General features: G+C 38.7%; 3 protein-coding genes across 3 annotated transcripts; 2 read left to right on the top strand and 1 right to left on the bottom strand.

The window, feature by feature from the left end:
• Positions 1 to 2,516: 2,516 nt before the first annotated feature.
• Positions 2,517 to 7,712, top strand: LOC116675493 (transmembrane 4 L6 family member 4-like). The gene is given in 7 exon segments (XM_032507265.1): positions 2,517 to 2,547; positions 2,550 to 2,624; positions 2,627 to 2,685; positions 3,332 to 3,421; positions 4,854 to 5,002; positions 6,119 to 6,299; positions 6,713 to 7,712. Coding segments are annotated over 7 exon segments (600 nt in total). The 3' UTR covers positions 6,728 to 7,712.
• A 948-nt stretch (positions 7,713 to 8,660) lies between these two features.
• LOC116675492 (transmembrane protein 69-like) lies at positions 8,661 to 11,483 on the top strand. The gene is made up of 3 exons (XM_032507264.1): positions 8,661 to 8,888; positions 10,276 to 10,317; positions 10,418 to 11,483. The coding sequence occupies exons 2-3, from the start codon at positions 10,276 to 10,278 to the stop codon at positions 11,135 to 11,137; spliced, it is 762 nt and encodes a 253-aa protein (XP_032363155.1). The 5' UTR covers positions 8,661 to 8,888; the 3' UTR covers positions 11,138 to 11,483.
• Positions 11,484 to 12,544: 1,061 nt separating this feature from the next.
• On the bottom strand, positions 12,545 to 25,254 carry LOC116675491 (calcium-binding mitochondrial carrier protein SCaMC-1-like). The gene is given in 11 exon segments (XM_032507263.1): positions 12,545 to 13,685; positions 14,468 to 14,618; positions 14,767 to 14,934; positions 15,354 to 15,461; positions 16,038 to 16,135; positions 16,138 to 16,189; positions 16,560 to 16,718; positions 20,369 to 20,480; positions 22,627 to 22,714; positions 22,817 to 22,943; positions 24,719 to 25,254. Coding segments are annotated over 11 exon segments (1,425 nt in total). The 5' UTR covers positions 24,899 to 25,254; the 3' UTR covers positions 12,545 to 13,503.
• Between the last annotated feature and the right edge of the window lie 390 nt (positions 25,255 to 25,644).

Genomic DNA, 25,644 nt, shown 5'->3' with positions numbered 1-25,644 from the left:
GCTTTGCGGCTCTTTGCGATTTTGGAACATTATTTAAACTTACAAAAAGTTGTATCTAGCGGTGCTTCATGGGTAGGATAGCAGACCCGATGGTTTAGGGGACCTGAACATATGGGTTCCGGTAATGGCCTACTGAAAGGCGGGGCCTTGCGTGGGTGCAGTTTAGACAGTGTGCTGCTGTTCCAGGCAACTCGTAACCCGTGTTTTTACAACCTTCTACCCGTGAAAGTGCCCTGGAACGACAGTCAAACCCGAACTTACTACCCGTCAACTTGTACCAGATTGTTGTACTCCAGTTACAGTACGTCAAACACACACATGAACAACAATGGCGACCCCTGTTGATGCTCTACAGACGCCGTTGACTAACACAGAATAGACATAGCTAACGCTAATAGGCAACAAGTAATTTTTGCACATTGTAATGAAAAATTGTAAAAACAATACACAAACAGTTGTGTACTATACAGGTAATGTTTATAAATAAGCCCATATATTTCGCCGACTAGATATCGCTAGCATCACTAGCGCTAGCTAACGTCAACGTCAGGTAGCGCTAGCTAAAAGGGTTTCGTGACTTTTCGTGGAACGCTACCAAGTGGGAGTCGCGACTTGAAGTTGTATCTTACGGGCTAAAAACTGTTTCTGGAACGCAGTATGCATTACTCTCGATGATGTTTGTTTTGCCTGTTTAAAACAAGAAAACTGTTCCTACTATTACATCGATATGCATGAGTCCATGTAGTCAAATAGGGGCCCTGGGTACTCACCTGGTAGAGCAGGCGCCCGTATTGTAGAGGTTCACTCTTCGACGCAGCGGCCACAGGTTTGACTGTACTCTGCTGCAGTCATCTCCCATTTCATGTCTTCAGCTGTCCAAAAAATATAATTAAAAAACAGTCAAATAGACATAACCACTATAATTGATGCATTGAATAAAATGCAAATCTCCCGTTACGACCAGCTCACAGTCCTCAACGAAAGAGGGAGATACGAAAGAGGGAGCACAGTAAAATGTAACAATGATAAAGTGACATTTATTAAATAATGGGCCTACTGCAAACAAGAGAAAGATTAGGGGTGATTGTCAGTATCAGTGATGACTGAGGGTGTGTGAAGTCGATGCACTTGATGTGTCTCTATTATAACAAAATATAATGTGGGGTGCAGGTTTTTAACAAAGGGAAAAACTAAACAGAAAGAAATCATGCTGCTGCTGCGCGGGAGGGGATTGTGCTCTCCTAGTCTCGGGGCAGGTGGGGTTAAATAGCCTAGGAGGACCACCAGGTGCTCCCAGTCATCTCATTATCGCTTCCGCTACACCTGCAAGTTGACAAGACAAACCTAGTTCACAGGCCCAGGGCCGTCACACCCCTTAAACTAAAATCCAAGATCTGAGAGCAAGACAATCTACATTTGGGATGTAAGAAACTCAAGGATCTGTCACTCCAATCTATAAAAGAAATAAGTGAAATTATATTTCTGATGATTTCTATGGGAAGGGGACAAAAAGCATTAGAAGCTGTTATACAGTAAGGTATTCTTCCAGACAATAGTAAAGTGAGCAGTCTGGAGAGAGGGTGGAGGGAGTTTTTTTTTATTATAGACTAATGAGATTAATGATTGAGAGATTAACGACTCATTTGGTTACAGGTGTTTGTCTTTTTCACGTCACAAAGATCAAATAGGATTATAAACTTTTCAAAATCAATGATTTTTATAATGGATGTCTTTATCTTTTATTAATCAATGTTAACTCAAGTTTATAGGGTATACAGTTGAAACCCCTTTATTAGTCATGTTAGTTACAACTGTGGTAAAGGCTTTGCTCAAAATCCTGTTTTCATTCTCCGAAACATTATTTATGAGAAATTATCCAGAGTTGAACAACAGATTACAACCAATCTAACTGATGAAATAGTCCGTCTTGTTAGTTACTGACTAAACCAGCGGTAGGTACAGATCAGCCATGAGGGCTCTGCTGTATCGACCAACTGTCTGTCACTTCCCCTTTACTCTCCATGTACACAAAACACATGGTAGAACATTAACCCTTGTGTGGTGTGGTGTGTTTGCACACAGGTATAATCCCACATTGTGTGTCTGCCATATTATGGCTGCTATATAAGTGGAGCAGTAGGTGTGGGTCGGGCTATAAAAGCATAGATATACCATCAACCAAATTAGAAACAGGACAGGTGAGGCAGACAGGCTCAGTCAGAAGATTCAGTAAAGGTGGACAAAGCTTTTTGAAGAAAGTTAGGAGGTTGTTGGCTCCAACTGGAGATAAATATAGGCCTAATATATAGCCAGAAAATACAGGTGGAGTGATATTATTTTCCTGACTTGGATTGGACAAAAACTGGACCAGATTTAAGTCCCCACCCTTTTTTTAAACCAAGACATCCTTGCTTCGACAGTTTTAACATAATTCAGTTGAAATATCAACCTAAGGATAGTTTGAGATAATCTTAGAAGTTGTTACTGGTAGAGGAGGTTGAAGCATCAGTGCCAAAATGTGTTCAGGTGGCTTTGCCAAGTGTCTGGGATCAGTCTGATGCCTCTGGCGATTGTGTGTGTGCTGTGTAACATCCTGCTCTTCTTCCCCGGTGGAACATCTGTCGACAGTCACACATCACAGAGCAAGTCTGGTACTTTGGAGGCATTCTGGGATCTGGAGTGCTGGTGAGTATGTTCAAATTCCAACACTCACAGTAATAGCTGGTAAAACAAAGGATGCTCACTGTGTGATATCAGCGGTTTTTATCATCACTGAAGACAAATTTCTGGTTTTCAAATGTAATATGTTGTTGCTACTTAAGCGCGATGCATGGGGCATTTTGTCATCATGATGACATCCGTGTGTCTGTGTGGACTCATGAACACAATAGTTTAAGAATAAAACCAAAACTTCATTAATTCAACAATTATTTTCATTATAGATTAATCTGCCAATTATTTCTCAATTAATTTGCTCATTGTTTATTCTATAAAATCAGTCAGAAAAATAGCAAAATTTAAAATGCCCGTTAATCCATTTCCAAAGGTACAGGTCTTCAGATTGCTTGTTCTATCTGATCAGTAGAACCTAGATATTCAAGATTTTGTCTTAAACAAAGACATTATTAAGAGATCCATTAATCAACTAACTAATTGTTTCAGTTTTAAGACATACATTTCTCCTTTACCTGGAAAATTTTACAAATCTATGTATCAGTTTAAAGCAATGTGTAGAATGATGCATGTGATTTTAGCATCTATCAATGATGCATGACTCTTTTATTGATGTGTGTGTGTGTGTGTGTGAACTTGGGGTGTGTTTGGGCGACAGATGATCTTTCCGGCTCTGGTCTTCCTGGGTCTGAAGAACAACGACTGCTGCGGTTGCTGTGGCAACGAAAGCTGTGGGCGGAGATTTGCGGTGAGGAGATGTTCTACTGTTTAAATTCTCAACATAATGAATTAGTTATTTACAGCTGTGGTATGCAAAAATTGGGCACGGATTCAAATTAGGCCCACAGAACAGAATGATTAGAATGGAACCCGTAATACTTTTGCAATTACCTGTGCTTTAATTTTTGTCAGGGAACAAAAAATCTAATGTTAACACACACACAAAAGTATTTACATGCCCAAGTATCTTAGGGTATAAGCTCAATAAAACACTTAGGATTAGAAATTAAACCAACTTCATCTATTTAAACGAGGTTGCCTTCAGCTGGGATTGTTGCATGCACATTACCAGGACACTAAAACTGAAGCCGCTCAATGGAATTCAGCCATCGTTCATTTTGTTATTTCCATTTGTGCTTTTTCCACTGTGAAATATCAAAATGTTCTCAGTGAAGGAAGTCCAATAAACTGGTCGGTTGCTCATGCGGATCAGGCTCTGTGACAATGTTTGGTGTTGTGGCCACAAGTGCAAATCACACTACACCCATGGACCTAGAAAGTCATTTTTTGGGATCCTAAATAAGTGATCCATTAAAACAGCCAGGCATGCACACAGGCAGTCAGCAAGAGAAAGACCCATGCAGCAGGAACAAGAACAAACATTTTTCCCAGATGTGTTGCTTAAACAGCTTGACTTGCAGTCAAAGACTGCCATGTTTGTCCTATCCCTTGTGTCAGAGTGGTATTGGATATTTGCAACCTAGAAAATAATGTAGATTGCAAAAAGTTGGAAATAATTGGTGTTCATTTTTTAATTCTTAAAAATAATAAACACTGAAAATGTGATGGATTGGATTATATAATACCGTTTAAAGCACAAAAATGTAAGCACAACATTATGTTGTTATGGCTCATTTAGCGTTTTTATTAGTGTGTTTTGTGTATGATCAGCTTTGTTTGCATTTGCTCCATATTAATGTCTTTCTGTTACGTAATATCTTGAGCTGTGTTTGCCACACGAGGACCGTAGTAACGTTTTCAGAACTTTATTACTTTTTTGGTAAGAAATCTTCATGAGTGGCCACACCAAATGATTTACACAGAAATAATAAGCCCAAATAAAATGCTATGCACATTTTCTTCTGATTGGAGTTTTGCATGACTCACACAGAGATGGTATCTTTCTGGTACAGACACACACAGTGATCGATACTTTAGGAATGTGCATGTGTGTTAGATAAAAGAATCAGCAAACACAAGTCTGTAAGATTACCACACACACACACACACAAACACACACACCCACACACCCACCCACACACACACACTTAGTCTGTTCTCTGCACACTGAGAGAATAACTTCATTGTACAGTAGTCACAGAAGTTAAAAGCAAGATAGTGAAAGGTATTGATTGCCAATTTGTTAACTTATCCCTCTCTCTCTCTCTCTCTTTCTGTAGATGCTGAGTTCCATACTGTTTGCAGCTGTGGGTGTTGTGGGGGCTGGTTACTCAGTTATTGTTTCTGCTGTGGCCATAAACCATGGACCTCAGTGTGTGGTTAGCGGTAATAGCACATACAAGAAGTGGGATACTCCCTTCTCAAATGGGTGAGACAAACAGCCCTATTAAGTTTAAAACACTTACCTCTTATTCTAAATTGAGTGCACAACTACCAAAGTAAAGATGGTATCTTTCAGCCAAAAATGTAAACCACATTTTTATTTGCTTGGAAATGTATCAGTTTCTGTTAAAAAATTTGATTTTTACTTTTTATAATTTAGAATTGTTTTTGTTAATGGAATGTCTCAGCAAAAAAAAAGTGAACACATAAGATCTCAAACTATTTGTTTAACATATTGATTGTAGATGTAAAAGAAAAAGAATGAGAATAGCATGTGACCATCCAGTGGTGTCAGACTGCTTCCAGTCTTTCGTCCAAGGTTTCACCATGTGATTCATGGGATGTCTTCCAACACAGAAGAAAATAAACAAACATGCTCATTAAAATTAATTTGTAAATAGACCTTGAGTCTAGTCAAGAGTATTTTACCTTAGGGGCGGCTGTGGCTCAGTGGTAGAACGGTTGCCTGCCAACCAGAAGGTTGGTGGTTTGATCCCCGCCCCATTGTCGAAGTGTCCTTGGGCAAGACACTGAACCCTGAGTTGCCCCCGGTGCTGCGCATCGGAGTGTGAATGTGTATGAATGTTTATCTGATGAGCAGGTGGCACCTTGTACGGCAGCCCCGGCCACAGTGTGTGAATGGTGAATGTTTCCTGTAGATGTAAAAGCGCTTTGAGCAGTTGTTAAGACTGGAAAAGCGCTATATAAATACAGCACATTTACATTTTACAAACAAATATTTCCAGTATTAAAAAATAATCACACTACTTTTGGCAATAAAAACAAACAAACAGACACCATTTACTTGACTTCTGTCCATGGGGAGGCTATAAATTGATTTTATTTGTAATTTATGTAAACCAAACCTTAAAATGGAACATTTTAACATCCCTTAAAGACATTCTAGTCTGTTCTGATGGGTGCTACCTCTGCTCCAGTTCACTGCACGGTAGCTTGTACCACCAGACTATTAAAGTGACAGTAAACCACTGAGAACTCACTAATGAACCTGTTTTTCACCAGTTTAAAGTGTCTACAGATTAAAAAAAAAAAAAAAAAAAAGCCCAACTGCTGTGTCTTGTTCTTTACTCTGCCTCTCCAGCGACTACCTGTCCAACAAAACTGCCTGGTCAACGATATGTTTAGAGCCGGCTGGCGTGGTGTCCTGGCATCTCTCTCTGTTCTCTGTGCTGCTGGTCATGGGTTTAATCCAGATGGCGCTGTGTGCTGTGCAGGTGGTGAACGGCCTGCTGGGATGTCTGTGTGGGGACTGCTGTGGAGGGGTCAGTATGAGATAAGTTCAGTTAAGACTATTAGTGAGAAGGATTGGATACATTTGAAGGCATAATAGACAGTTTATAGGTTATAACAGAAGTTGTCTTCTTTGTCAGAATTAAAGATTTTGATCTCAATGAAACATTTACTGGTGTCAACTGAAGGAAAAGAAGAAGACTAATAAGGATCTCACCGGAAGTTAAAAAAACCTTCTTACCTAGATACTTTCTAATAATAGAATTAATAAACTGTATGTTGCCCATATAATGCTAGATTTGATACTTGGCTAGTGAATGAAAGTAAGCTGATAATAACTCAATAACTGGGATCCAGTGAATTATTGAACTGGTTACAGCTTGACAGAGAGATGAATTACATTTTTAGAGTAAACCATGAAATGTTGATCATGTTTGTCTTTCAGAGTGATGGAGCCTGAAGTTTGACCACGTCCTACAGCTATGAGAGTCTGCACGCGGCTGTTTCCTGTTTTTAGAGGACGACACTAGTTTCTTGCTTTACGCCATAGCTGTACATTTTTGCATAAGAGCTCATTGATTACATTGTGCCGACTATGGGACAACACTGTTGAAATGACAGAGCTCTAATTGAAAGGCTTTTCTCTCTAGCAAACACTAATGACTAATGACTCTCTGATGAATCTTCTCATTATTGTGAACACTAACACTGAACTGTAGTTAATAATTTTCCCTCCTGCTATACACAAATCAGTGAATAAAGATCCTATTTTATATATTTATCAAAAGCAGATAGGACCATGATATAGGATAGGGTCATACTATTGCTTAAAATACTGTTTGTTTTTCGTATCTAGTTTAAACAAAGCAACAACCTGATAGAAATGATCTCTCTTGAGAGAAGATATTTCTGTTGCATGACTGCCCCCTGCTGGTCATTTTGTCTAGAATGCATGAGTTTGATGGGGGTTAAAAGGTCATAGAGCCAGAAAAACATATCCTGTATCAACCATAGACTGTAAAACTATATATGTATAAACTATATATAATTTTGTTAACAGTCTGGTTACAGTATGGTATCGACACCATCATTAAAATCTAACATGGAGGCTACTTCTCAATGAATATGTTAACTTGGACACTCTGTTATGATGAATGTTGCTCTTTGAATTTGAACTTCAACAGAATGCTTTTATTTCAAAATGTTGTTCCAACGGACTTTAGTGCAATTATTGTCATGAACGATCATGAAAAATGTGTTATGGAGGTGTTTTCTAGTATCAGTGTGTGCCACAGGAAAATACTTCACACCAATTACTCACTGTAGGGATGGACGCAACTGTCATAAGGCTTTTTTCACTTCTCTTTTGTACAGACTAACATGTCGGCCCTTTTATGACGAGGCACTAACTTGTGTGATGTGTTATTAAAGTACGTCGTTCTGTACATTTGTGAATGACTGATCTGATTTCATGCTGTGTATGGGTTTTCACAGCCATGTTCACCTCCATCTTCTGACATATAGTATAACAAAGTGAAATCTTTCTTACTGGAGCTCCAGTCATCCAGACCGTCTCAGCTGATGACAGCCATCTTGACAGCATGTTAGTGTGTTGGGACAGCCCATCATTTTGCTTCTACACCCAAGCACACCAACTGCCAGAAAACACACAAAGAGAAAATTGACAGTAATATGATATAAACCTATAGGACAAAATTATGAGGAATAGTCTGTATAATGCAAATAAACTATGGTGAAATTTACTGTAGACACATAAAACATGACGCATTGCTATAACATATATAAACATATATGAATATAAATTAATAACTCTGTTATATTATTGAGATAGCTCTTGTTAGAATTTGATACTATAAATACATTGAAATTGCTAGTGATTAAACAGCTCCACTTGAACCTGCTAAAATGCTACAATACCATCAATACAATGCTACTGCCATAAAATACCTCAATCATGTACTTGGTATATATAATAACTGCTCAAATGTTTTTTATGTTACAAAATATTAATCTCCAATTCATGTGTCAAATAAATGTAGCCTATAGGCTCAAAATATTTCCCGGACCCACTGAACTGTAGTGCAGTGTCGTCGTAGGATCCTACCTCAAAAATTACAGTAGGCTACTTGAGTAAATGCTTTTCTGGATAAATATTTTATTTTTCTATACGACAAACCTTTCAACTACTCCTCGTTGCTAAAGACGATATTTAATCCGTTTTGAGCTTTGGGACGGAACGACTAAATGACACTCGTTAATCAGCCCTGCTAATCGATGACTGGTCGAGTTTCTTCAGTCATGTCAAAGAGTATCTATAACCGCCTCTGGTGGCCAGTTTGAAACACATGACAAACACATCTGTTTTTTAGTAGCAAGTTTACTTTGTCAAATTCTGAATAAATCTAGGCTAGCTTGTTTCTACTTAGACTCACTGTATTCAAGTGGAACCATTACGTTACGAAGCCCCTTTGCAAACACGGAAGGAAATAAACCGCGTACCAACGTGTTTCCCACATGCATGCACACATGCCCACCAGCTAAATACGGGGTGACCCCGGGAATACATGTTTAAAGTATGATGTTGTTATCCTAAAACAGAGGTAATAATTGCGCTCGTCCGTGTTTCGGGAATGCAGTTGTGTTAAGTGACATGGGCCTACGTTAGCCGTGTAACGTTAGCCGTGTAACGTTAGCTGTTAACCCAGTGAAGTCGTTGTTGTGTCGCGGTCTCGCGTGTTGCTAGTCCGCAGTAACGTTATCAAGATAAGTTTTTCACATCATTTATGTTTATCTGTCTGAGCTGTGTTGTAGTTAGCGGCCTCAGACACGTTAACATGTTGGTATAACGTTAGCGGAGAGAGGAACCAGACCGGTTAAGGTGAACCCATATATGTATAATAGGAGCGCATCAAGTTTCTTCTGTTGCGCCATTTCTTTAGCTGTTTTGGGTTCTTATTAATTTCCCATGCGTCTTCGTGTGTGTTAAATGTAAGGCAGTTTTATTTAGATAGCACATTTCAGCAGCAGTGCAATTCAAAGTGCTTTACATAAAAACATTAATAATGTTGTAGTTTCTGTACCTGTATTCAATTACCCACCATGGCTCTGTGGATATTTATATTATCTGTATTTATATTTTTCCATTGCGAGTATCACTATCACCTATCATTCATGGTTACTTTCTTTTGCTATATTATCTAATGACATTATTCAATTTAATTTCACGTCACTTGCTTATTTACATTGCAATATTTTTCGCAGTATGGCCACCTCACTTTACTTTACAGTGCCTTTTTATATAATGACACTTTACATTCATTCAGTACTGTTTGCACATTGTCTGTTTCCCTGTTGGTTTGCTTTTTACTCTGGAAAACAGCTGCTGTAACAAGTGAGTTTCCCCATTGTGGGATGAATAAAGTATTATCTAATCTAATTTTTTTTTTAATGTGAGAAATGAATACAAAATTTAAAAAAAAAAAAACAGTTTAGACAAAATTAACAACATACGAATACCTAATTAAAAGCAGATTACAGGAATATAATTCACAGTTCTGAAGTCTTTATACTGGCTTCCTGTGCCTTAAAGAATCGATTTCAAAGTACTTTTTCTAGTTTATAAATCACTCAATGGTTTAGGGCCAAAATACATTTCTGATCTGCTACTACACTATGAACCACCCAGACCTCTCAGGTCATCTGGGACAGGTCTACTTTCTGTCCCCAGAGTCAGAACTAAACTGCAGAAATAAAGCTGCCTTGCCACAGTGCAGTACAATGAATTAAAAAAGGCCATGTCAAAAAGCTAGGTCTTCAGCCTTGATTTAAAAGAACAGAGAGAAGGTGCTGACCTACAGTTTTGCGGATGTTTGTTCCAGATATGTGGAGCATATTATAAATTTTTTTTATTAGCTTTTTATTTTGAGTGAATCAGCTTTTATTGTCTTTTCTCTGTCTAACCTGATCTCTGTTTACTTTTTTCATCAGATGCTGTCTTATATGTTCAGAACCACCTTTGTAGCCCCGAAGGTAACAGACCAGTGATGTACTTGCTCCAAAAGCTCTTTTGCTCATATTTTAATAATTTGTCTTTTTTTTTTAAATAATATTGTAAATGTCTTGTCTTTAGGTGTGGCATTGGGCAGGTCCTCCACAAAGATGCTGGACCCGCTGTGCCTCGACGGCAAGGCTGCCGTTTTCAGAGATGGATGTCAGACGAGACAAACCTCCTGCTGTCCTCGGTTTCAAAAGGACCCACAGTCATGCAGCTCCATTTTTAGTGAGGAGCCAGCATTTCCACTCTTCTGCTGTGAAGCTGAAGAAGCGACCAAAGCTTGAAGCTCCCAGAGAGCTGGATCTGCTGCGCTATGACATGAAGGACTTGTGGAAAGGTCCCAAACCTGCCCTGTACCTGGGGTTTGCAGGGCTGATCCCCTTTGTCGCCCCTCCCCTGCTCATGGCTGTGACCGAGAGCTACTCTCCAGAGTTGGCCTATGCTCAGTTAGCTTACGGCGCCTCCATTGTTTCCTTCCTGGGTGGCGCTCGCTGGGGATTCGCTCTTCCTGAGAGCAGCCCAGCAAAACCTGATTGGATAAACCTGGCCAACAGTGTGGTTCCCTCCCTGTTAGCCTGGGTATCCATGCTGATGAGCGACAGCATTGTTCCTGCAGCCACCATGGTTATCATGGGCCTAGGAATATCGCTGCATTATGATCTGTCTCTGCTGCCCACTTACCCCAGCTGGTTTAAAGCCCTGCGCTCCATCCTGACCACTGTGGCATTTTTTTCTCTTATTGGTACACTCATAATAAATGGAATATACATAGAAAAGAAGCTATTCTCAGATTAAATAGTATAACAAAATATAAACTATAAAGCTCCAATGTTTTTATTTTGGAAAGCTTATTTATTAAAACATATTTTTCTGCCCCTCTTCTGTCTTAATCACAGGTCTGTCTGTCTTTTTTCTTGAGCACAACTGGCCTATGTCTAATGTATAGAAGTTGTGTATGTATGTGTACCATTTTTCAAATTATTCTGAAAAAAATAGCTTGTCAGTGATGTTTTTTTTTTTTTAAACTAGCACCAGGAGTGGCAAAAATCATGTTTCAAATGGAACAAGAACTGAACAAAAAAGACTGAAATGGGGAAGTTGTTGCTCAATGATTGTCAAATAAATGCACTTTTACCGTTCACCATACTATGTTCTTTTGTCTTGATCTAATTTTCTGTTTTTGATTTGTGATATGAAAGAGTAAAAATAAACATTTTAGAAGCTGTAACCAAAATATGTTCATATTTTAGCTTGACATAAGTGACTATTCATAAATCAATATCATGTTTTGAGTTATTAAGCAGGAACTGGAGAAGTTGCAAAGCAGTCTCCTTCAGTCCCTTCTTTAGTGCAATGCTACAAATGAGCAGAACCCCCGTTTCTGTTTCCTGACCAAGATCAGACGGCTAAAGTCAGACGTATTGACATCACTGGGCAAATGAGTATTAAGATCTCAAGTGGAGTAATCTGTTCTTAAAGCTTCAAGGATCAACTCCCGCAACTCACAAGGCTCGAGTGAAAGCTTGCACCCAGAATGCATCTGGGTTCACAGAACAAGTTTTCAGATCCCAACTGGTTCATTACTTGCCTTGTTATGTTGTGCCACACCTTTCTGACAAACGTTTTCTTTAACCCTTGTGTTGTCTTCCCGTCAAAATTGAAACTCAACACTTTTGTTGACGCTTTCAATCAATGTTTTTAAAATTCTTACATTTGTCCCTTTTTTCAACACTTGATGCTTTTTGTTCAATGTTTTTCACTTTTTTGACATTTTCAACACTACATAACACTAACTTATTAACTTTAGTTTTAGTTATTTGTAAATTTATGGTCAATAAACCTCATTTATAAGAAAATTATACCTAATGTTTGTGTTAGAAAAGCAGAAAAAATAGGAATTATTTAGACTAAAATTAAAGGAATGGATGTTGATGGATTATCACAGACTGTAATATGTCAACTTTTACTCAAAACTATTTCAAAACCACTTCAATTAGTTTTTTAAATGCTATAAAATTGAAGATGAGATTCGTGCTTGCCAAAGAGCGTTGCGTGGAATCAATGTTATTTTGGGTAATTACAATTGGGTAATTTAAAAAGAGCATTGATATAGGAAAATGGATCAATTAGACCTGAGGACAACATGAGGGTTAAAATACATTTCAACCACAGTGAGTTGAAAATAAATGCTCTCAAAACGTCTCACTTTTGTATTCCAATGTTTTTTATTAATGTAAACACCAGCATCTAATGAACCGTATATTGAAAAGAAAGGCAAACAAATGAGAGGTGCAGAAGTCAACAGATATCTGAGAAAAACACATAAGGCACATTACTCCCCTGTTCACCAAACATGCACATATCCGTTCCCGAAGGTACATACCTGTCTGAAGCACACCAGAATGGGAAACACCAAGGTGTAAATACAGTATTGCACTTCAAAAGTTTCCTCAGATTTCTAAGTGCAACAGTCCGCACTCACACAATATTTTGGGAAACTGAATATAAAGCTGGACGAGTGTCTTTAAATGAATGTAAAATGTAAATTTTCTTACAACAGTTTGTCTATAAAGATAGCAAAAAAAAGGTTATCCCCTTATTTTACAGTCTTATTTTTATCCCACTTCAGCAAGTGTTCCACTTTTTGGAACTTGCTGTTGCTTTCTGGTAAAATGTTAGAAGAACGTGGAACATAACCGGACCCATACTTAAAATGACTGGCACAAAAATATTGCCATTTCTACCCTCATCAACAAAAGCAAATGAACCTCTCCAAGTGTTTTTTGGTATTCCTTGTTTCTTAATATCCACCTCTTTGGTTGATTCAACTGAAAGTGAAACCGACTTGCACTTAAATCTGTAGACAAACAGCATACATTTGAAAACATTGTAGAAGTCAAATTAGTCATTAGTCAACTCTTTCAGAATCATAATAATTGCTGATGCTAACAGTTCAGCCAAAGTTTTACAATCACTTTCAAAACTTCTACAATGGCTCCATATGCAGCAGCTTGAGACTTGGGAGACCTACAGGTAAACACATTATTTACATAACAGTTCCCCTAATATGTTAAAAGGGATATTTTTTGAAATTAAAAAAAAGTTGTCGCACATCCTTTTACACTCCCGCAAACACACATCGTCACAAATGACTCTGCTGCTTACTTTTGAATCCCCAATTCAGACCTCATGTGCTCATACACCACGTAGCTGATGCTGACAGCCGGTATGACCTTCATGAAATTTGGCAGGATGCCACGGTAAAGTCCAAAGAAGCCTTCATTTTTCAGAATCTTCTTCACCATAAGGTTCATGGGCAGCTGCTCTGATCCCTCGAGAGATGCTGAGAAAAAGGAAAAAAAGATCTAAAACTGCTGGATTCTTGATATAAGCAGACATACTAGTGTCAGATAATGATGTCAGTGCTTTCATTTTTCATTGAGTAACCAAACAGGTTGCTAAAGGTTTTGATGAATGCAAGTCCAATAATCACTCTCAGCAATAGCCCAATTGTAGTCTCCACTAACTCCTGAGGGGAATATCTGGTTCTTTAGCTACAAAATGCTTTTCACCAACTTCTGACTTGTTTGGTGCACGGCAGGGAGTGTACAGTGTTTTTGTTTTTTAGAGCTTTGCTTGCAGGGGTGGAAAACACAACACTAAATGGGGTGAGCCAAAAAAAGTAAGGTTGCCAGAAAACTAACAAAATGAGCTGAATGACGCTATAAAGCTCAGCAGAGCTAACGGGAACTACTGAGTTAGGCAAATAATAATTCTCTGTAGATTCATCACAACAAGGAACATATTTCCCATACAAATAGTCATGCAATCCATCGATAATTTAAAAATATATTAATTATAGCTGCTTTAACGTAATAGTGACTCAATCTTTGCTTTGGTTACAGTAGTGCCGTGCCTATTAGGGGATATTTCTCTAACCATAATACAACATTCACAGTTTAATTGATGAACTACTTTCTTTTATTTATTTTTTTTGAACAACTTTTAACTTATTTTCTACACCATGTTAGTCCATCTGGATAAGATCATGGGAGCACTGGGTAAATGCCAACAGGGCTTAATTAAAAGTTGAGAGAATTTTGAATGAGGTTTGGTTCTCTGTACCTTGTGCCTGCATCCTGGTGCGGATCAGAGCCAGGGGGTAGCTGGCCAGCTGGCCACACGTGCTGGACAGGGTACCACAGCCCAGCAGCACCAGAACCCCGGGATTGGCTGAGTCTTTGGCGTAGCGGGACAACCAGAGGTTCTTCAAGCTCTGGTGAGGATAAGGATATGTTAGTGTGTGAGAAAGGACTATTAGTTCTATCATATTTAAGTCTATTGAACATACCAAGTCTATTGAACATCACTGTTTTAATGTTGCATTATGGAAATAGCGCTTTGTTTCTACATTTTCCACATACCTCGTACACTGCCAGGTCGATGCCAGCGTAAGGAATGATGCCTATAAGATTGGGAACATAGCCCTTGTAAAACGCCTTCACTCCCTCCTTCTTCAGGATTTTTTTGGCACAGTCAAACATTCCTGAGTACTGTCCGGTCTTCCTCAGGGTCAGACGGGTTTTCATCACCTGCACGGACATAGGTTTTACTGGAGGCCGTTCTTTACCTGACAGAACTTCGGCTTTGGAGCAGTCAGCAGCTGAGGCTTAACAATAAGAAGGTAGTCTTCAGTCTGTTTAAAGCTAAACAATATGTAAATGATTTATTTGTCATTATTGATACATTATGCTATTTTGTAACCTCAACAAGCAAGGAAGGGAATCTGCATTATCTTCTGTAATGTCACTCACATCTGTTTACTTTGCTCTTTGTTTTCAGGTTAGATTGAAAGAGGCTTATTTAGGATGACAATTATGTTCAGAGGACAATGAATGTGGACTTAACAGAGACAACTACCATCTTCAAAGTTTTTTGAAAATAAATTTTGATGGCCTAATTATTAGCCATTACCAAAGGTACATCTGTAAATGCCTCCAACTCTGCTCACCTCCATGGGGTAGATGATCGTTTGTGCTGTGGCTCCAGCCAGTGATCCAGCCAGGAACCTCTCATGGGTCTTGACCTTCCCTGGTTCACTGGACAGCAACTTCTTAAACTAATGAAACACAGTAACAATAATCATAATATATTTTATTTTCGGGCACCTTTCAGAGCACTCAAGGACACCTTACAGTTAAAACATAAATGACTGAGATAGAAAACTAAAAGAAAGCAACCTATTCATGAATTCGATGGAGAGTGGAGTTATGTGGGGTAGGCCTTTCGGAATAGGTGGGTTTTGAGGGAGGTTTTAAAGGTGGGTAGAGACTCTGTGGTATGGATGGATAGAGGAAGGGAGTTCCATTGTTGACAGACTGGCAGAAGGAGTGGAAAGCACTGTGGAAGAGGAGGATCCGAAAGAGGGGGATGGAGTGTAAGGCTGACAGAGTTCAGAGCGGTATGGAGGAGCGAGATTATGGGGGGCTAGATAAGGTGGATTTAAAACTAAATGAACTATTGAAGACCGGTAGTATCAGTAGTAATCAACTTCGGCTGAAAATTGCATCCTTTTACTCTACATCTATATTATGATCTTTGATATTAAAACACTACATCAACAGTGACATGTTGCAGAACGATTATCTTACTAGCACATAACCTGAGGTGTATAGTGTAATCAGTTTGGATTTACCTGCTCGTAGGCCATAAATTTAATGGCAGTCTCAGGAGCAATCTTCAGTACGTTGATGCCGTTTCCTCTCCACAGAGACATCAAGCCTCCTTCTTTAACATTTGCTTAAAACCACCAACCAGGCTGATTTTGTTGCTCTTGGATGAATGCACCTGTACATAGAAAATCTTGCATTATGAGCCATTACTAAAAAAGTGAACATGTATGTATTATTAAAGGCAGCATTTAAGATGCATAAAATACAATTACCATCCGGTTAAGCACCTAAATGAGGGAATTATTTTTCCTTTTGTCATTTTTGTAATTCTGTAGTATGATGGCACACATCATATTACTATGTACGTACTACAACTACCACTGTTCAGTGACACTGAACCCTGCTTTGATTGAACCATGTTTTTTTTGGGGTCTGAAATTTACGTTGGTCTTATGGAGTACATTTTATACCAAAATATAGAAGACCATCTGACAAAGGGGGCACGACAGACAACCAATAATGAAAAAAACAACATTTTGACACACCTGCATGAACACCTTCATCCTGTCCAGCGGTGCGGTTCCTGTACGGGACACGGCGCCGGCCATGGCTCCCGCTGATAGCTGTTTCCACCACAAACCAGTCGTCTTCTCCTCTTCTGTGAACTCATCTGGGATGGAGAGGCTGTCCCCAATATCCAGCACCTACACACAACACAACGCAATTAAATCACAGTCAGTCTGAGACACCTTTTAAAATAATACTGTGTGTAACATCAACAAGGAGGTAAAAGAAATTCTTTTAAAAGTTCAAAACTCGCTCAGGGCCCCATAGAGTTACTGTATAACCAAAACATGAATTGGCTGCAAAAATAGACCTGTTTAAATTTCAATTAAGCTTTGTGTAATTTCCAACCCATGATCTTGAGATCCACGAATCCCTCAGCTTCAAAACCACACAATTAGCAGCTTTGCCGTAACACCTGGCATGACGGAACAAACCGCATGCCGTTATCTCACAGCTCCATGCTGTGAGATCAATTACATCATTGCACGGCACATTACAAAACCGGTTGTTTAAAATCAATTTTTTATGAACATAAAAAGAAATCTCAGAAAAAACACTCTGCAACTGCAGTCTAATTTAAAAAGACAGTTTAGTAAAAAACATTTTTTTAGAGATTTATTAATAGTAACGTATTGTCTTGCTCAAAGACTAGTCCAACCTGCTAGTACTTCAGTCTTTTCTGTCAACCCACAAATCTGACATTTTTAAGGCAACATGGAGAACCACATCTCTTTTTTGCTCTTTTTTACTAGATGACTGGAAAATCTGTTTTCATATAGACACAGGGCACAACAACATGAACATCTGCATGATGTCCGGCCATCAGAGATGGGAAGTAACGAAGTACAAATACTTCGTTACTGTACTCAAGTAGATTTTTCAGATATTTTTACTTTACTTTACTATTTATTTTTGTGGCGACTTTTTACTTCTACTCCTTACATTTTAACACGAATATCGGTACTTTCTACTCCTTACATTTTACAAAATTGGCTCGTTACTTTCGTTTTGTTCAAGACGTTGTTATGTCGGAAAATAGCGCGGATACGCGCCTCACACCACGAGCGGGTGCGCGCGTCACACGGAGATAAAAGTGAGAGAAAAGAAAAAGAGACTAGCTGTCCCGAGGATAACCAGCTGAGATTGTGTGTGTGTGAGTCTTTGAGAACTGTCACTCCAGAGTATAACTCATGTTGTCAGTTCACTTAAGCCTGTTGTATTCGTCTACAGTTCTTCACATTTAAAGTAAGTTAGCTAGTGGTTTTGGTGTGGTCTTCACCTGTTAGCTAGTGGTTTTGGTGTGGTCTTCACCTGTTCACCAACTTCAGATACTGTAGTTCAGTTGACAAGTGGATGGGAACTTAGAGAGAAGTTGTCTCCGTCTGTTTTAACAGACACACCTGGGGGGACGTTGGACACCAGAATCAGCTTTAATCCAGTCCTAATCTAGTCCTCAACTTTCACATCATTTCACTGGAGTTATCATTATTATTGTTTACGTAATCAATACCATATTCAATCTAAATAGATGGGAATATATCTACTGTACGTTGCATTTGACGCTACTCAACAGATTCAGCAATCTGCATTTACAGCAAATCATTGCAGTTTCTGTAATAATAATCATACATGTTATGTTTTAGATCTATTTGCAGACATCCATTTAAAATGTAGCCTTTGCCATATAAAGACATGTCCTCCATGTCCACTGAAGTTCCTCAGCGTGCTCTAGTAACGTGTGTGGTCCAGGTAGCTTTGCATAAAAAATGGTTGTCATTCGCAAGGCTACTTTTACTTTTATACTTTAAGTAAATTTTCAAGCCTGTACTTTGTTACTTTTACTTGAGTAAAGAAGTTTAATCCGTACTTCCACTTTTACCAGAGTAGTTTTTAACACAAGTATCTGTACTTCTACTTAAGTACGGAAAGTGAGTACTTTTGCCATCTCTGCCGGCCATGAACACTCGCTACTGACTCTATAATACATATCTACGGTATAATATATATAATATAATGTTCTGTTTAACTTAGACTGTATTAGAAATGTGGTGATTTAATGAAAGGACACGCCTTACAATATAGTTAAATTCAATCCACTTCCAACCACATCCTTAAAACCGGAGTTGATTGAACACCTGAAAAACGGAACATGATAAGCTAATGTTGGAGTGCATCAGAATAGCTCAGGTGTTTACGTTATTATTTCCATTCCCAGCATTATGGCCTTTCAACATTTGAGAGTTTTAAAAATGCTAATATAATAGATAAGCTAAGGTAAAGATAAAATAAGCACAAGGAACCATTACATTTGGTTAATAAAGAATTGTGACAAAGATATGTACTGAGCAGGACGTTTTACAGTTGAGAAAACAAACGCTCTCTAGTGGACAAATTACATAGTGGCAACAAGCTTTCATTCATGACCAGTCGACAACCTGGACAATGAGGCTAAACACACAAACCCACCATGTCCACCTCCACCACATAGATCCCCCCATCATCTTCAAAGTCATTGAAAAACCACTTTCCCTGTTGCTGCTGCTGAGGGTGCAGCAGAGCCATGGCCATATAGTCCCAGTGTTGTACACGCTCCCTCCTAAACTCTACTTCTCAGACTGATCAGGATCATTTACATACAGTTCCCTGTGTCAGATTGTTGAGGGTCTGCGGCTCCAATTCAAGCCCAGGTGGAGGAACGCTGAATCCCGAGTGGCCAGTAACCATCGACGTGAATACGGGAGTGGGAACCTACCACTGCCATAGAAGTTACCAACCACCGCTTTAGTCCCACTGATGCCTCAGCTCAGAGACTTCACTCCAATCCTTTCCTGTTCTAGAGTCCTGTCCTCTCTCAGTGACGTGTCCCAATCCCACTGACAAGATAATCCTTGTGAAATTAGTTTATCTCTGCCTCAATTTAGCAGCCACAGGTTTATTTAACTTCCAAGGTTGTGCCAGTGAACAGATTAGCCATCGACTGGACCTGGCTGCGTCTCAGTCATGCAACCATAGTACAAGTCCCACTATATTTATAAAGCCAGCAATCTACAGTTAAAATTTCAGTTAAAACATTGCAATTTAAATATACCTTGTTCATCTAACAAGCTGCAAAAGGTTTAGAGGTGAAATAATGTGTTTAATATTGATGTACATCAACAATTAATACTGCGTTTTAACATGTGTTTAACAGGACCAGAAGGTTCTCACTCAGAATGGTAAATAACGATATTTGTTAAATATTGTTTTCCAAGAATTGAATATCATACAAAAGTTAGGTCAAGCTTTTATCTCCACCTCTCTCCCTCCTTTTTTCACCTCTTCACTGGAAATAAATGAGTCTAATCTAGTGACATTGAAATACTTATCTGATGCCAATTCATCTCTTTCACAACTTTCTCTTTGAGTAAATGGTTCTTAAAGTGTCGCTTCCAACAGTCAAAGGAAATAAAGATGGTTAACTGTTTGGCCTCCGTGTCTCGTCCATTTTTATTAAAATAGAGTTTCTAACTAGTGATTTATTTTTCTATGTGAGAGTATTCTCAACCTGCTCAGACTGGCCTTGGCACCAGAGCAGGATGAAGACTGTGTGAAAAATGTTTTTCCTCATTACGCTGGGCACGAGGGAATCTCTTACACAGGAGAACAAAACAAATACATATTAACCAGCACCATCCATTTAAACCAACAAAAACATCAACAATACCTGTTAAAATACTTTGAAACTTTGACGTTTGGTCCACAACATATGGACAAAGACAGTAGTCACTGAGTCATGCCCTCTCCTTACCGTAGAGTGCTTCCAGTAGCGGATAATCTCCTGCAGGTTGGTCACTGGGTTAAACAGGAAATGCTCCCTCCATTCATTCCAGTCCAAAGTCATGGTTCCGTCCTCATCGATACTGTACAACAAGGTAAAGAAGAAGACATTTTTTCCACATTTTGTATGTGTTGTTTTTATCTAAAATTTAAACCTAATGTCAGATAATATTTTAGTGTTTCAGGGAGACAACTGGGGAATTTTTTGGAAGCAAACAAGCAAATACCACCAACTAGGCCAGACAATAAATCTCATTTATTCAATTACAAGAAAAATAAATCTAACAAAATATCAGGCACTAATTTGTCTCCCTAAAAACTCATTACCATCACATTTTTTAAGATAAAGGTCACAATTTATCTTGTAAACTTTGTGTCATGTGATTTGAGCACCTCCACTAAATACATTAAGCTAGTGTATTAGGAACAATGCTGATACTCTATTTCAAATCCCATTCACTTTCTAGACTGATCAGGCTCCTTCTTCTGTTTCGTTAGAGAGAGAAAGAAAGAAAGAGAGAGAGAGAGAGAGAGAGAGAGAGAGAGAGAGAGAGAGAGAGAGAGAGAGGGAGGGATTTGCCTAATGGTAACAGATAGTGGTAAAGGAGCATGCAAACAAGAACTAGATAACATTATGAAGACTGAGGTCATCAAGACCACTTCGCTTATCTTGGTACACCTAGAAACACATTATCATATGTGTGACCTCCACCTCTCCTTTGGTCTCTTTTATAATCACTCTATGACCTTATATGCTCTAAATGTTCATCTTTTCTTCAGTTCCTTCCTTTAATTTAGTTCGGTAGGATGACACACACAAAAAGAGTCATGCACAGCCTGCTTTACTTCTCTGTCTAGGTCTCACTGTCGAGCCTGCTCTTGTACATCTGCTGCTCTTTTGTAAACTTTGTTTATGCAAAGTCAGAACATATACTGTAGAGCTCACTACATAAACCTGGCCTGACTTGTAGAGCAAAGAACAATATCAAGTACTAAACCGGACCCAATTCCATTGAATTCAACCTTTCAAACTTGTTTCTTCATAAGCGTTAAAATACAATTTTTCTCTACTGCTGAACATTTCTACACAATTTTCTTACTTAAAAAGTGTTACCACGTAATATTAATGTCTGTTTTTTTTGTTTTTGTGCTTCCAAGTATGACTGACTGAAAGACTTATAACCAACAGGACATACACACACGTAGGTCCCAGAGCTTTAAGATATTATTACTTATTAAAAATGTTGAAGAATAATGATCCAAAATCCTTAAATACATAATAGCATTCATCTTAGCATCAGGTAGCTCAATCAGCATTTATGAACCCATTGCACGTTATTTAACTACGATAACATGGAAGTGAATAGTATAAGTGTATAAATATATTATGTGTATTAAAACTGCATCAGAAACATAGTTTTTAACCCTCCTGTTAATCTTGGGTCAAATTTGACCCATTTTTGAAAGTTTCTATATCAGAAATGTGGGTTTCTTTTAACCAAATTGTCAAAAGAAATAACGTGGATGGTTCCCTACAACGTTCTCCCCAAGTATCTCCACAAAGATCAGTTTACTACTTTCATTACATTTGGTTTAACTCAATTTTATAGCATTGGGAAAAAATGATAAAAAGAATGTTAAAGAAAGTGAAAACAATGTCTGAAAGAGCTTCAAAAACGTCAAAAAGCGCAGAAAAAAATGGATAAAACATTGGAAAAAGTGACAAAAACGTAAGGAAAAGACCCAGAAAAGCAAAAGTTGCATGGCTGATAGGAAGACAACACAAGGGTTAAAAGGCAATGTGACCAAATCAGCAGTGCTTCAGAAACAAAATGACATGGACCCATTTGTCCCAGAAAATTCCAACTTAAATTTTTTTTTTTTTTTGAGTATATTTTAAGATAACACTCTCCTATTATTGATGTACATGTTTGGGTGCGTTCTCTAACTCAGTTCGACATCTTGCCAGCAGCTCTTTATCATGTGTTGTCAGCTTTCAGCCAAGTTCCAGACTGAACTGGTTATCAGTCCCTCACACTGGACACCTTGGACATCTTTCTTCCACTTTAAGGTTAACGAGGGTTTTTACTTGGATCCACAAGTAAGAGTAACAGAATATTTTGTGTATTTATCCGCCAACAAGCTGTTTGACTCTGAACTAACTCTTTAGAGTAGAACGAGTACGGCAACGTGGCCTTGCTCAATTAAAGCTCAAGTAAGCAGAAATACCTTTGAAGGATCTTCTGCGCCTCCTCTTTGCTGATGTCCATTCCCAGATCTGCAAGTGACTGCTGTATCTCCGTTGAGTCTATTTGACCTGTTGAAAATAAAAACACAGTAGAATTTAGTTTGACTTTTTATGTTAATTTTCCTCATTCATGAACTTAAAAGTTTGCTATGTAAGATAATTACACCATACCATCATTGTTTTTGTCCAAGCTCTTGAAGGTAAGTAGTAACTTCTTCTCGTGTTCCTTTAAATAATTGGAGAACTCGATGAAGTCAAGCCCGTCATCTTTGTCTTCGTCTCCGGAGGACATTATTTTCTGAATAAAATACAGAAAATTAGAAGTTCAGTTTAGTTTCAGAGTATCAGAGTCGGACGGCTGTCTGAACCCCTCACTGGGTGGTGGGAGTAGTTTTTTTGTCTGTCTCCTATCTCCTTTTTTTCTTTCTTTTTCCAGCAGCTGGTTGATTCTGCCAGCTGGTGGCAGAATAACACAGCAAAATCCTCCTTTGAGTCTGTATTTCCTGCTTTGCTTTTATTCATTTAAATCTGAATTGGATACATTTTTATTAATCTGCAAAGTACTATGTAAATAAACACTATCTTTGTTTAAAGAGGGATATGTATATAATCAAGGGGGGATTTAATTCAGTCTTCCTGTAAGTGCACAATGTGGCATTTAACGGTGTGTCGATTTGGGATCAGAAGAAACCTGAAACCTGGACTTTAGTGTTACTATTGAACATTCCCAGATAGTCAGTAGGCCATCTAAGCCATGTGAATGAGTGCAATCTACATCTTAAGAGATGACTTGTGGACCCTGTTCTGACTGAATGAAGCAGTTTAAAAAGCAGCCAGTGCTCATATTTATTACCTCTTTATCATATTAGTGTCACAGATAGTCAAAGCTCCTTTTTTACAACACCTGGCCACACACAGCCGTGCCCTTTTTTCCTGACTCCATAGCCCACTTCAGCAGTTATCAGACTGATGAGTGTGAGGAATGTAACATTATTGGATCAGCAAAGGTGGGACCTTCCTCTTCAGGTAACAGCCCACAATCAAAGCTCAACTGCACCTTCAGTTTAAACTGAGACATTTTCACACACCTTTTCTCCACCCACTCTGCCCCTTGCAAGCCTCAGACTGCTGTTAGGTATGCTGTTTTGTATAGAATCCAGATTTCAACAAAAGCCTTATTGTTTACGTTAATCCGCTCCAGATGATTTGTTACTATTTTGGGTTATAAACGTGTTCGAAAATGCTGTAAAATTAGACTCATGACTAGAGTTTGGGTTTTGGATTGGTTTATCACAGATGGTTGAAATACTCCAGATTTAGTACTCTTTCTTCTTCCCTGCTCAGTAAAAGTCCTGCATTTAAAATGTTACTGTATGGGTAAAAAAAGGAACATCTATGGCAACTGGACAATGAGATATAATCAAAAGTTTCAGAAGAGCAAATGGAGCTGGTGGTGAGTTTTCTCATCTCTTCACAATATGTTTGGAAATCCATTGTGTTGTCAATGAAGAGTTGACATCAGAAGATTATTACTGGACAGGGACTGTATTTACACTAGCTTAGGTTTGATTGAAAATCTGAATCTGCAATATTTGGAAATATTGTTGTGGAACAATGAATGTAGTGCAAACTACAAAGCACAGTCAAGTAAAGCTGCACTGAAGTCATTAGTTGATGAATGTATTCATCTTTTCTCTTTTATATCAAATAAAAATGAACATCTGAAGGATTTGGACTGCCGGCTGGACAAAGCAAGACATCTGAAGATGTCGGCTGGGAAATCGTGACGATTAATATTATGGCGATGATTATTATTATCGTGATTATATTTCACTAAAATAAGTTTAAAAAACATCATCAACAGATTATGAACTGATGCTAAAAATATAGGTTATTAAAGTAAAGCTTACAATAAAATACCATGCATTTGAAAACTGTATTCTGAACTTAGTTACTTAGTTACTTATTGTAAGGGTTGTTAATGCATGAGTAATTGCGTCTGTTACTTCAGGAATGCAGTACTAAGCATCCTGTTTGTCCCTCCCTGTCCTGTGTGTGTATCCACGGCCGTACCTGAACTGCTTCTTTCCCAGTGTTGATGCCCATCGCGGCCAGGCCTGCCCTCAGCTCGGACACATCCACTTTTCCATCCTTGTTGGTGTCCAGCTTGGCGAACAGATCATCGTACGTTTTCGACGTATTTTCCTCGCAATGGCAGTCCGTAAAAAACAGCTTCCTTACGACTTGATACATTGTTGAACTGAGAATGAAAACAAGCTCTACGCAGACATCAACTCTTGCAATTAAACTGCACTGGACACACACATGCACGCGCGCACACACACACACACACACACTGATTCCTGTGGCTGCTGGCACTTCTGGTTTGAAGCAACAGGATCGGTTTCCGCAGTTGAGTTCGAGTAGGAAAAAAATCCTTTTGAATCGGTGTGGTATCCTAAATACTCCGGTACGTAGGACTACGTAATGCAGATTTAGTCTACTAAAGGCAGTTTATGGATGAGGTAGGTTGACAGCGCTGAGCAGAAGGGTGGGGATAGCTAGGCTACTCGGTTTAGTTTCCTTACGAGACCTCCTCTTTTCTACCCACAGACAGAGACACACCCTCAGCAGTAACAGAACCGACACACTTCATGGCGTAGTGCCTGATGACTACAGGTGATATAGCCTACAAATAGCTTTTCTTTCATATAGTCCCATTTCTTATTTATTTCCCCAAGCTTTTAGTCCCTGCTTTTTGAAACTTAGTTTGTCTTTTGTTGTGGTTTTGTTGTGTAAACCCTCCCACGAACACAGACACACACACACGCATGCATATTCATACGGTTCTAGTCCCCATATAGTGTGCTCCAGTCGATACATACAGTCTGATTCAGTTCCGTGAGTCATACCGACAGGAATCTGGCAGCTGGCCAAGGCAAAACATATCCCCAGAACCATTTAATTGAGGCGCCATTGCTTTGAAGACGAAAAAGGCA

Source organism: Etheostoma spectabile, unplaced genomic scaffold (assembly GCF_008692095.1).
Source record: "Etheostoma spectabile isolate EspeVRDwgs_2016 unplaced genomic scaffold, UIUC_Espe_1.0 scaffold00002001, whole genome shotgun sequence".
NCBI lineage: Eukaryota > Metazoa > Chordata > Actinopteri > Perciformes > Percidae > Etheostoma > Etheostoma spectabile.
The sequence above is the reverse complement of the archived record's forward strand: the minus strand, read 5'-3'. Positions and strand labels throughout refer to the sequence as shown.

Bases quoted from the DNA above. Each gene is read 5' to 3' on its own strand.
- LOC116675492 (XM_032507264.1), top strand. From the start codon at position 10,276: ATGCTGTCTTATATGTTCAGAACCACCTTTGTAGCCCCGAAG. The intron at 10,318-10,417 runs GTAACAGACCAG...TCTTGTCTTTAG, and splicing joins CCACCTTTGTAGCCCCGAAG to GTGTGGCATTGGGCAGGTCC.